Raw genomic sequence first — 13517 nt, forward strand, 5'->3', positions numbered from 1 at the left:
ATCTTTATACTCAGTGAAATACTCATCGATGAAAGAAATCTCTTTTTGCAAAAGAGCTCCTGTTAAGTCATGCATACTGGGCCCTTTGAAGCCCTTTCCTACAGCTATAACAGAGTCCCACATGGCTTGGTAATAAGGTGAGCAGCAAGCAACATTAAATGGGATATCTGCATCATACCACCATCTAGCAATGTATTGATAAGAAGTTTCTTTGCATTGTTTTTTCCAATGTTGTTCCAAATTGGATTGACGACTTGGATGGGAGGAAGTGGGATTAGAAGAGACAATGTTGGTAGAAGATGAGAAATAACTCTGGATGTTTGTTTTCTTTGTTCCTTTTGATATTTGGGCAAAAGAAGGATGAACATAGTGAAAGGGGTCATTGGTGGAAGGGATAGAAGAGGAGTCTTGAATCTCATAATCATCATTCCCGCTCTTTTTCATGGCTTCTAATAATTCCCTCTTCCTTGCAATGTCATCTTGGATGGCCTTCTCCCTAGCCTTATCCTCATGAAACTTTTCAAGCTTGGAAAGGCAGTTTGGTGCTTCACATGGCTTTACTTGGCCTCTTACCCCAGCCAAGTGTTGTTTCAATCTGAGAATACCCCCACCTCCAATAGGTTTATGGCATAATTTGCATATCATTTTTCCATCAATCAAATCACAATGATTCCATGCACTGTCCTTGGCTTTTGGAGCCATGTTGTTTTGAAATAATTAAAATTTGCAAAGAAATCTGCTATTTAAAGAAATGCATGTGTAGCCTACAAAATTTGATAGCATAGAACTAAAGATTTGATAGCATAGATGATAGAAGTTAGAAACTTAGAACACAAAAAAATTTAATACATGGACAACAATCAAATGAGGAATTTTCAAGTGAAAAACCTTACCTGGAAATGCAAACTAGTTTCCTTAGCCTCCTCTTGAAAATGCCAATTCCACTAACAGCTCCAAACTATCTCCAAAATAGCTCCAACTCCAACTCCAACTCCAAGCCTCTAAGATGAGTACTCCAGCAAAAACTCAACACTCTCCAAGATCCCAATCAAACTCACAAATACTCCAAATGAGATGTGTGATACAAATGAAAGGGAAAGAACCCTTATTTTTCCTCCAAAACACCCTACAACCTTGGAAAACCACGTTGCGTGGGTCCTCCGGGGCCTTGGCAGCTAACCGGCCGGTTAAAATTAGATTTTTCCTTTTTTTGGCAAAATGAGGGGTCAAACCGGGCTGTTCTGCTGGTTTGACCCAGAGAGCTAGTGAACCAGTATGTTTGATTAGTTACCAGTTCAACCTGGCCGGTTTTTAAAACACTGGCTTTGATAAGTCTTGCTCCTTTGTGTCTACGTGGTTCATCAATATTGATGATGTAGTATTCATCCAAATCTGAGAGTTTGCCGGCAATATAATGCAACTTGTTGGTGATTTTGTTGCCCTTTACTGACCAACTCTCGGTCTAAAGCAATCTATATGTTCGTGGTCTTCCTTCAATGCATTTTCTTTTTGGGAAAAGCTTGTAACTTGAAACATCACAAGGGAACCCAACATAATCTTTTTAATGAAATTACTAGTGGTTGATGACAAAGGACAGGTCTCTCATTTGTCCATTTCTTTTTCATTATTCTAGATTTACTTTGATTTGCGTCATTTATTTAATCCTCCTCCTGATTTCAGTTATTGGACATTCTGTGTGCACCCCTTTGCTATATTGCACGTCATAACTTCTAGCCCTATTGATTGTTTTTTATTTTTAGTATATTTTCTTTCCTTGTTTATTTCACAGTGAGGTAGATATTTTTGTTTCCTGGCTGATTCTTCAGTAAATGTTTGTTGGCCCCTTGCTCACTGAGTACTCTGTCACTTAGTGCCTGATAATATATTTTACGTTGTACTTAAAAGCATTCGGTATAGAAACACAGATGCTTATATTTGTTTGTTGCCACATTTATATTTGTTTGTTACCACTGCGTGTGAAACAGTTAAACCTATTGGTCAAGGAGAACAGACCAAGGGATATTATTGATCCCCAATGCGAGGGAGTACAAATGGAGAGCTTTGAGGCACTACTTAATGTTGCAATTCAGTGTGTTTCTGCAAATCCTGAACATCGACCTACAATGCACAGGGTGGTGCAAGTTCTTGAATCTGAAATTATGACTCCTTGTCCCAGTGACTTCTATGATTCAGATTGATTGCACATCACTCTAGGCAATGTAATCTAGACTTCTCTCGTGTTAAAATATCATAGTGGGATTCAAGAAGATGGTAGGAGGCAATGGGGCAATTACACTTGAATTGCATTCTTTCATTCTTTAATTCTTTGTAGATTGTATATTCTAATGTGACAATATCAGCGTGCAAATAAATAATCCAAACAAGAGATCAAGCCTTATGTTTAATTTCATATCGTTCTGAAATTTACGTACCATTTCTTTGTGAAGGTCTAACGCAATTGCCTCTCCCCCATAAAATTGGATGCCTATTTCACTCATGCATAAACAGTTTGTTTGGGACATTATTATTTACAGATAAATGATCCTGTAATTTGATTTGTAGGCAGTGTATTTCTCTGGATATTAAGGTGGTCGAATAAGAGCATAGATTTTTTATGCAGGGCAGTTAAATATGTACCATGCATATTTAAGCATGTCCATCAAGGTTCCACCAACATCAGAACTGCATACTTAAATGGCAATAATATTTACACTTTGCTTTTAGAATATTATATTGAACAGAGAAACATACTGTGATTCTGTTGAAAAACACGATGTTATTTCTTTATACAAACGGGTAATTATCCTCCATCCAGATTTGATATTATCGTCATCCGTATCCTTTTGAGTGGTCTACGTCATTTACCTTTGTCAAGATGGTGTTGCTCAAACTGTTTGGTTCTTTTGGGTGACCAAATATTATCTTTCAACTTATAGTCTTAACATTAGTTTGTGCGTAATATTGATTTACAAAAACATGTTTGCTCCTTTCTTCATCTGCAATTTCACATGGAAGAATGTTTGCTCTAGATCATGTTTGCAATACTTGCAATATTTGGGAGGAATCTTTGAAATCTAGCTGTATTTACCAACTGTTTGATGAAGAACAGTATACTAGAAGATTATGCCCGAGAAGAGCGATCATGCATGATGGCCTAGATAAGTCCTCTAATCTGATAATTGTTTTTTATGATTCTTTCTGAGATTGAACTTTACTTACATTTATTGCCCATCATAAAACAATTACACGGAGAACTTCAACAATAAAAACAATATGCCAGAAGGATCATAAAGAGACAGCCACACAAGAATACAAGAGTTTAATTTGGGAAAAACCCAGCAACCTTTTCCTTAGAGAAATTATTTACTTCAACAGAGATCATTCAAGTCAAACACTAGGTCAAACCTGGTTCATCCTCCTAGTCAAGTCATAATTCTGCCCATGTTATTCTGCCCACTGAACATGATCTGATAAGGTCTGTTGCTGCCTCAGAAGATTTGATCTTGTCACAGAGATTATATCCTTCCTTATATCTAATTCAGTTAGGCCCAAAATAATAGTCTCTCTCAATTTCAGATTAGTTCAACAAGTTGCCACAGACTTGTCGAACGAACTGCCACAGATTTGTGTTCATTCTTAACCTCAGGTCTTCCTTTGCTGCCTCAGTCATTCGTGTGTCTCAGACTTCTCTGCCTCAGATGCTGCGAGTTTCTGTGCCTGGAGAAGGGCGAAATTGTGTCAATATATAGTGTCTTGGGAGGCTGAATAGGTGTCTCTATAAGTTGGGCTGACTTGAACACTCGAAGGAGGTGCTGACCTGACTATGGGTTGACTTGAACACTTGAAGGAGGTGCTGACTTGACTAGGAGGCCGGCTTGGCTCCCTTTGGAGCCAAAATTCTATTTTTTTAAAATTCAAAATTTTTCTTTTGAGCATGAACATGCTATATAATTTTTCTTTTGACCGAAGCATGAAGAACATGTTTTTGCAAATACAAAAGTACAAAAATAATTATGAAGGCCAACCATAGTTACAAAAGTCAAAATTCAACACGCGGAGTAACTTGAGGTGGATGAAAGAGAATTAACGAGAGAGAGGGAGAGCTCAACCTCAGGTGGAGGACAGGACGATTGGAGCGGAGGAAATGCTAGAATATGTGCAATGTAAATATAGCATATAAATCTTATGCTTGCACGAAAATCAGTCCCAGTGTTTTTCATTCAAAATCATTATATTGTTCCAAACATGAAGAATTTAATCAAGGAAATGCTAGAATATGTGCAATGTAAATATAGCATATAAATCTTATGCTGGCACGAAAATCAGTCCTAGTGTTTTTCATTCAAAATCATTATATTGTTCCAAACATGAAGAATTTAATCAATTATAAAATGTTTGACAAATATCAATCAACCAATAATATATAGACTTTTAAACAAATAAAGTCTTAATCATCCAACAAAAGTAAAGAGTCCCTGTAGTATGCAGGCGTTACATGTCGGGGGTCATCAGAGTCTCGATCTTTAATCAAGTCGTAGGCAATTTACATAGATATCTGTGACTGTCCAATCGGTTCTCAGGAAACGTAGTGAGCTTCTCAACACATGGATACAAAACCATTTGTGCCTAATCAATAGCGGATTATGGAGGCAAACTGATTCTTAAATAAATTTCCTGCCGGAATTTTTCTCGTTTTGTATAGTATGAAGGTGGTGTTAGAAGTCACTAGAGTATCAGATTGAAACACTAGAGTTTAACTATTCTATATTTTGATTTTTTCCAGTCAATTTTGCCCAAAATTTAGTAGGGATTGTTGGAATTGCATGTTTGAGCTGTGTAGTTTACACAATCTGAGTGTCCTAAAGGCTTTTCAAGACGCTGAATCCATTTATGCATTCAAAAATGTAATTTAAACAATAGAAAATTAAACTTGTTGAAGCGAACAAAGTTTGTTTTTCACATTAAATATTCCAGAAGACTTGGAATATGTAGATCTCCATTGAGATACAAGAATATAAATTAAATGTATGAATGAGAATGATGATACAATTGGGAGAGAGGGTCTTATATATATAGTCAAGAAGTACCCTTTCACGAAGAGTCATGTCTATAGAGACGTGCCTCTTCCTACTAATTATTAGTTAATTAATTGCTGTTTATGTCTTCCTATTATATATATTATTTTTATTTATATATATAATTTATTCATAACATTGCCTTCCTCCTCAAAAAGCTGTCCTCAAAGCTTGTTGATGAAAAGGCTTGATCTCTTATTCTGCGACGAATGTCGTCTCATCTCGGGCAGTCATCTTTGTCGATACAAGTTGATATGATCCTCTAAGTGACAAACAAAATTGTCACACTGAGAAGGGATCAGACCATCCTAGATTAATCTTCTGTGGAATCTTGCGGTGACTAGAAACTTGTGATGAATTGTTATCACATTAGCGGATTGCACTAACATTGGTATTCTTTGGAACATCTGTTTGTTGTTTCTGTTCTAAATACGTAGCTTGGTTGAGTTGTCTACTCTCATGATTCAAATGTCGATAAAGAATTCTAGTGATTTGATTTTTGTTAAAGTTAGGTATGTTCTATATTCTTAAGAGCAATTTATTTCAATTTTCTTATTAGCCCAATATCAATATCTAGTTTAGCAATCACATTAGCATGATAGTAAAACGCAGATAGAACATAAACATAAACAGTAGAAGACAAGCCAAGACAAGAGGATACAAGATGTAGCACCAGACAGGGACAAACCCCAATGTGGGGAAACCCTTGATAAATTCTTCTTATATTTTTCAATAGTTCAATAGAGAGAGATAGTACAAATATACAAAACTGATATTTTATGACAGCAACAACAAACCCTAACCAGCAGGGACAACACGAGTCAAACAGGTCAGATTTGACCTCCAATCAAGCTTAGTCAAATCTTAGTCAACTCAGCCTCCAACAACAAGATGTATCAGCCCAAACATTGCTCATGAACTTGTTGCAATATCGCAAATCTAGGACTGGTTAGGGCACTAACCACAATCCCTAACAACCCATCAAACTGGCCCAGAATAACTCCTATTGATTGCAGTTATCCTCCAATGGAATGTTGCCCTCCATGCTGCTCCTTTAGGGCAGTTTCAAGCCCAACGCAAGGACTAGTCTCCCTAACTCAGTTGCAGCACTAAACAGGACCTTGACTAGGTTTGCGACAACTTTTTAGGACAGTCCACCCTCCAGCAAGTCCTCAAGCATACCTCCTAGCCTCGACCTCCAAGAAAAAGGACTCTGCCCTCGAATCAGCGGTTTTGTCCTGTAAACGGACCCCTGAAACAACCCTTAAATGACTTCATTGTCACCTACAACACACCTGAAATTCTCATGCTTCTTCCATGCTGTCAACAAGCTTCTTCTTCTTGTTGCGTTAGGGCTCCCTTTGTTGTGGCTAGGGTCTCTCCTTTGACTGCGGATTGAGGCCTTCTTTTGCTGCGTATTGACTATGGATAAGAGCCTTGCTTGTCTGCGAATTAAGGGCTTCTTCTTAATTGCGGATAAGGGCCTCTCTTTGCTGTGGTTAAGCCTCCTTTTGACTACGGTTAGGGCTCTCCCTTTTGACTGCGTTTAGGTTTCCTTTTTGATTGCGTATAGGGCTTGCGCTTCACCGTTGATTAGGCCTCTTCCTTGACTGTGGCTAGGGCACCTTTATGACTACAGCGCTGTCTCCTTTAAGACTACAACTAGGTCTCCCTCTTGACCTTTCTTTCCACCATGTCCTCTTTGTGAGAGGACAATCCCAAACGAGTGTAGAGAGAAATCAAGAGTGATGTGCTCCTCAAATGACTTGTGTTCTCCTCTATTTAAATGCAACGTTGAGATTGAGCTAGGGGTAATTTGGTTGCTGGCTGACCTTGACAAATTGTCAAATAATATAAATAAATTCATATCTCCATAAATAAATGTTGGAATCGGATGATCTTTAGATCAATCCTACACCTCTCGAAGAGAGGAATACAAAAAAAAATATCAGCTACCATAAATAAGGTGATCCACATGGAGTTTGGCCCTAGTTGCCAATTTTAACACTCCCTCTCAACTAGGGAGAACTCCATCTACTAATCCATCTGTCAGTCGGTACTATCTCTGCCATCAATGCACTGCTCGGCTCTGCTCTGATTTGCTAAACTATGAAGAAGAAGAAATGATTGAGAATGTATCATACCATTCTCTACTGACCTGAAGTCAGTCCCAGATAAAAGCGAGTGTCTCATACCACTCTTACTGACCCGAAGTCAGTTCCAATAAAGAGAGTGTGTCATACCACTCTTAGTGACCCAAAGTCAATGCTAATAAAGAGATTGTGCCATATTACTCTTACTGACCCGAAGTTAATTCGAATTGATCCCAGGTCAATATCATTCTAACATAGGGAGTACGGTAGTACACGATGCGTCCATTAGTAGTACTATGGACACTATCCTCATTTCCCTACTCATTAGCTAGATGAGAGGTATTTCCCATGAGTCCCACGCTACATGGGTAAGATGTATCACCAGGAGAAGGATGAACCATTCATCATGTCTACATAGCAAACCACTAGGGGAACGCTGAACCACTCACCCTACGGTTGCTCATTGCTCCAAGAAGTACCCCAAGCTCCTGGGAGCTCCCAGAGCTCAATATCCATATCATACAGGACCCTTAGGAGAGGGTCTCTCCACGACTCTTGTCGTTCTTGGAAAATCAAGAATTTGACCTTTCCCAGGGCCTTCGTTAGAATATCGACGACTTGCTCATCAGTCCCAATGTGTTGGAGCCCTATTGCTCCTTGTTGTACCATATCCCGGATAAAGTGGTACTTGATGACTGTGCTTGGAGCGATCATGAAATACATGATTCTCTGATAATCGGATCCCACTCTGGTTGTTGCAAAGGATCATGGTGGTATCCAGCACATGTGCAAACAACTCACCAAAGAGCTTCCTCAACCAGATAGCTTCTCAAGAGGCCATACTCGCAACTATGTACTTGGCTTCAGCGGTGCTCAGAGCAACCAACTTCTGCTTCCTACTTATCCAGGATATCGAAGCAGAACCCAAAGAGAAACAACACCTAAAGTGCTCTTGTGATCCATCACACTACTCTCATTTGTTCAATTCGTTTTAGGTATCTTATGAGTCGCACCATAGCGATTGATGCAATGGAAGTTGCTCCTGTTTCACTCAACATTATCTCATAAGGTACCGAACTTTTTATTTTGAACTTGCTCATGATCAAGCGTGTTTGGATTTTCTCAATTTGTTTCCATTTTGAGACGGGAGTGCTGCTAGCCCACAATTCACATCCATATAGCATCACTGGACAAACTGGGAGTCCAAAAAGCACTTTAATCATTTTCCAATCCCATAATTATGCCTCTCTACCTCTGTTTTGAAGAGCATATAATGCTTTTCACCCTCCTAAAATTCTCTTCTTTCTGCAGTCCTCCCAATTGAGTTTGTTGTTGAAATCAATCCCAAGGTACTTGTACTCCTTTACTTCTTCAAGAATGTTGTCTTCAAAGAAGAAAGTACGCTGGCTATGCTTCCTTTTATTAGAAAAAATCATTATTTTGGTCTTGCTAGTATTGACTTGCATCCCCACTGCTCTACAAAAATGCTCAAGGGCATATAAGTGCATTTGCAATCCATGGGTCGATTTAGAAATCAATACAATATCGTCAGCATATAAAAGAAGCTTTATCACAAACTCCCCCAACCGAACACCATCTCCACCTTGTAGATTTAGCCACTCTTCCAAGTTATCAATATATAGACCAAAAAGAGTGGGGGATAAAGGGCAACCTTGCTTGACTCCAATGTCACTTCTAAAGCTTTTTGAAATACCTGTTGAGGTTCTAATTTTGACTTTCACTTCTTCATAAAGTCTATGGACAACAGCTCTATAATGCACAGGAATTTCAAGTTCTTCCATTCTACGCCACAACTTATCCCTAGGGACTATGTCAAATGCTTTTTTGAAGTCAACAAAGCAGCAAAATACTTCTTTGTCCTCCCAAACCTTTTCAACAATGTGTCTCAACGTGATACCATGATCCACTGTAGAATGTTTCGGCCTAAAATCCGCTTGTCCTCTTGCCCTCTTTTCTTTTACTTCAGCCCACTTGCTAATTATGTCTTCTACCATGATGCCGCCAAACAAAGGATTTATCATAATTGTTCTGTAGTTGGATGGATTATTAATGTCTCCACTTTTAAAAAGGGGTAATGCTAGGCTAGTTGTCCAGTCTCTTGGGAATCCTTGCTGAATGATGTTGTTGAATATTTTCATGATGTGCGGTGCAAGAGCGTTCATTCCCCATTTTAGATACTCTACTTGAAGTTCAACCAAGTCCTTTGCCTTTCTTGTTTTCAGCTTCTTAATTCCATTTTCCACCTCCTGTAATGTGAAGAGCTTTGAATTTGTGTTGATCCTAGGGGGGGGACTTCGCCTCAGATTCTTTCTCATAGAGTTGCCTTGCATAATCAAACCATTGATTGGCTGTAATATTATTTTCAATTTGCTTCTTCTCTGGTTGCAGTTCCTGCTAGAATAGCTTTGGATTATTGGTGGTAGTTGAAGCAGTGATGATAAAACTGAGGATAGAGGTTCAGACGAATGGTTTCTCCCAGACCCGTCGGTTGCAAAGGTGGCAATTGTGTGATTCGTCAGAACAAATTGCAACGGTGGTGATGGCTCTTGTCGTGGCGGCTGCTCCAGCGGGGTTAGGATTGGTGGTGGTTGACTCAGTAACGATAGAACTAAGGAGGATAGAGGGTTAGATGAATGGTTTCTCCCATGCCCGTCGGCTGCAAAGGTGGCAACTGTGTGATTCGCCATAACAAATTGCAGCAGTGGTGATGGCTCTTGTCGTGACAATTGCTCCAGCGGGGTGGTGACTACTGCAGATAGTGGATACCTCGATGGGCTTGTTTAATGAGGCAAGGTCGTCAGTTAGTTGTACTTTGGATTAGCTGTAGGTAAGTTTTATTTGTTTTTTATTTATTAAATATTGTTTTTTTAAATATATTTTTTTCAAATATATATATAGATAGATATATACTTTCTTTTTTTATGTATGTTATTTTTTCACTATATATATTTTTTAAACTGTGTATTTGTTATATTTTTTAATATAATGTTTTTTTTAACAGCTAAAGGCCAACTGACGAATTGGAGACCCTCCAAAATCTTGTAGCGAAATGCTTCAATGACAACGAAATTGACGAATTTTGATGGCCAAAGACTTGAATTGGAGAATGAGCTCTATGCAACGGTGAAGCGACCAAAGGATCGAATTGCTCTGATACCAAATGAAGCGAACAAAGTTCTTTTTTCACGTTAAATATTTCAGAAGACTTACTAATAATTAGTTAATTAGAAATACCCTTTCACGAAGAGTTGTGCCTCTTCCTACTAATTATTAGTTAATTAATCATTATTTATGTCTTACTATTATTTATATTATTTTTACTACTTGGATATATAATTTATTCATAACACTTGTCAACAATTATATCTTTAGAATTGGACAGAAAAGACCAAAACATATAATGATTAGATTATGGTCATTTAAGTTTGTTATTATATGATAGGCAATTTACTTAAACAACTATAATTGTCGAATTGGCTCTCAAAAACATAGTTAGCTTCTCCCCCACATGGATATAAAGCTTGATTAATCAATATTGGATGGAGACATTCAAATTGACTCTTACATAGATTTGTCACTATAAATTTTTGAAGACGAATAAATTGCATTTTAATAAATTACATAGATCCTTAAATTAAAGGCTTGTCTGTTTGACTTTGAATTACTTGTTCAATCCCTGTCATGAAGCTGAATCTTTTTATTTACATACTTATAAAACAATATGACATATAAGATAATTTGAGCTATTTTGTAGGAATATGCTTTCTCCGGTGTTCGATTTCCATGTAATTAGAAATTTAATCAGTGAATATGGCAGATTGAAATTTCTCATTATGGATTTATTTAATATAATTGATTGATCAAAGTTTTACATGTTTGAATTATCACTTCTGGTTATGTACCGAATCAGAATATAGCTTTAAGTGTTATAATTAAAGACTGGATATAATGTTAATCTTGATCTAATTTGGAAGGTAGAGAAGATGTTATCTTTTCTATTTGGGATCGGTTCAAGTGACATGTTGAGCTCTTGATGACTATATCATCATGGTGGTTTTGAGCTCTGAAGAATTTGGTTCATCTCAAGTACGATTAGTGCTTGGTAGATTTTGTTGGGATATGTATTTCGTGGTAAAACAAATTTAAGCGTGGATAGAATTTATTTTTAACAAATCTGTTTGCAAAACATTGTGTACATATGTTGGCTTGCATGGTGCATGTCGGCAGTGTTAACTTCTATTTCAAAGAACATTAAAATGTATACTCCAAAGGCCGTTATTGTAACATTATTTAGTAGGCTAAATACTTGTCTCAAACTTTAACCTAGGTCAAGGGATGCGGTATGGTTTTTTGGAAAGCTAAATGGAGGCGGCGGGGAAATTTATATAATATATTTAAATCTTTTTTGAGTTAGGGATTTAATGTAAAACAAAAAATTTCACCTCCAAACCTAGAGGTTTTCGAAATTTTTGCCTTCTGAATTTCAATTTTATTACTAGTATGAAATAGAGAATAAAGCAATAATAGAAAGAGAACAATATTTCATTTTTAAATAGGCCAATCTTAGAGGCAATCCAAGGAGAAAATATACCAAGTTATCTAGATAAGATTCCAACTCTTTAGGTCAACTTATCACACAACCATACTTGAAAATCTACTTTTACAATATTTATAACAATAGTTAAACAACAGATATGGAAGCAAGAAAACTTTCCATAAGTTCTTTAATGATGATGTCAAATTATTCAATAAAAATTCCCTTCTACTTATGTCAAATCATCGAGACATATATAGTTGTAAATAATAGTGCATGGGGAATGTAGATGGTTGGAAATTAATCTAGAATTGCACAAGTTTTAGATAATGGAAAACTTCATTAATATTCTCAAAATGAAATTCATGTGCATATGATAGCATGCTCTCAATCCTAATACAAACCAACTACTCTCCAAAGCCCTAGCTAGAGAAATAATGAAATTCCTAAGTCAACCAACGAGCCCCAACATGCAAAAATCACTCCAACAAGTTTTCCAAGACAAGATGACCTTTTTCTTCTTCACAAGGTATATGATAGGGTTTTCATCACAAAACCATAATCTCTAGCCTCGAAGGGACAAACCCTAACTTTAGACTTTTAAGATGTGCCAAGATACTCCAAGAAGATAAATAAACCCTAGTGACAAGGGAGAGAGTGTCTGGGAGAGAGAGAAAGAAGTAAAGTACAAATGAAGATCAATAAAGATAAAAGACTAGTGAACTCATTTTTAGGTCACATTTCTACATAAGTGAATAAGAATGACCAACACAAGTGATATGATCGTCTCCAATGCCTTTGTTTCGCAAGGAGCAAACCTTAGTCACAAGAGAAATCTTCAATAAGACATCATTCCAAGAAGATGTGTAATGAGAAGAATACGATGATAATGATAATGAAAGGATTCTTCTTCCTTCATATAAATGGGAGGGAAAATGTGCTAACAATACAATGTGGGCCAATTCTCTTACGAGTAACCTACAATAAACACATGTAGGCCAATAAGAGTGAAGGGCTCCACTCCAAAAGTATACTTGCCATAATCCAAGGGGATGGCATACACAATACTAGTTCCAACATGGTGTAACAACTCAAGGTGTATCCACAAATCTCCATCGCAAGACCACTTGAACTCTTCCCAAACCATGTACCCCTCTAGGTCAATTTCTCTCGTTAGAACATTATCATAGCCTAGCAATTCTTGAACCAACTCGAAGCCTCCATCGAAGAATCCAAGCAACCCTATGTTGTTGAGGGCTTGATGCCCTCATTCAAGATGCACAATGCTCCTCCTTCCAAGTAGGTATTCTCAATGTACGTGAACCTCTCCATGTGACCATCATGAAGAATGCCCACCAATCTATCAAGAGACTCCAACACCCTAGGGAATAATTCCAAGCTAGTATTCAACTAAGGTCAAGCAATCATTCAACAAACTATCTCCATTGACCAAATCTATCATGAACCATCTCCCATGTGTTAACCTATTTCAAACCATGTAGGGGTTGAACATATACCTTGTACCAAAAAATGTACACACTTTTGAAATAACCCTTAAATTTAACACTCTTTCTTTACAAGGAAAGTGTATGCGCTGACACTTGTCAACTCCCTTTACAACTCCACTAAACATGCTATCTAAAAATATGTACTTTTTAAAGTAGTAGACACATCCACCATCTATTGTAAAGGCATTGTCACCCATGCTATCACAACATCTCAATTTTCTAAAGAAACTTGTGAATATGAAGGAACATAATCTTGGAACAAAAATACCTTGCCAAACTCCAAATC

The 13517-nt window shown here is 37.4% G+C and overlaps 1 protein-coding gene across 9 annotated transcripts in view; it reads left to right on the forward strand.

Annotated features, from left to right (window-relative positions):
- FEI1 (Leucine-rich repeat protein kinase family protein) overlaps positions 1-10549 on the forward strand; it is a 211627-nt gene extending 201078 nt beyond the window's left edge. For 8 of the 9 annotated variants that reach the window (XM_089460397.1, XM_089460393.1, XM_089460399.1 and 5 more), the window contains exon 15: positions 1986-2568. In XM_089460397.1, the coding sequence (XP_089316523.1) occupies positions 1986-2198 (213 nt within the window). In that variant the 3' untranslated portion in view covers positions 2199-2568. Of the gene's footprint in view, positions 1-1985; positions 2569-10190 lie in introns of those variants that run through there. The other variant, XM_089460401.1, reaches the window with a different exon arrangement.
- The last annotated feature ends 2968 nt before the right edge of the window (positions 10550-13517 follow it).

The sequence above is a fragment of the Pinus tabuliformis genome, chromosome 7, assembly GCF_031772625.1.
Source record: "Pinus tabuliformis cultivar Carrire ecotype Pingquan chromosome 7, CPIR1, whole genome shotgun sequence".
Classification (NCBI taxonomy): Eukaryota; Viridiplantae; Streptophyta; class Pinopsida; order Pinales; family Pinaceae; genus Pinus; species Pinus tabuliformis.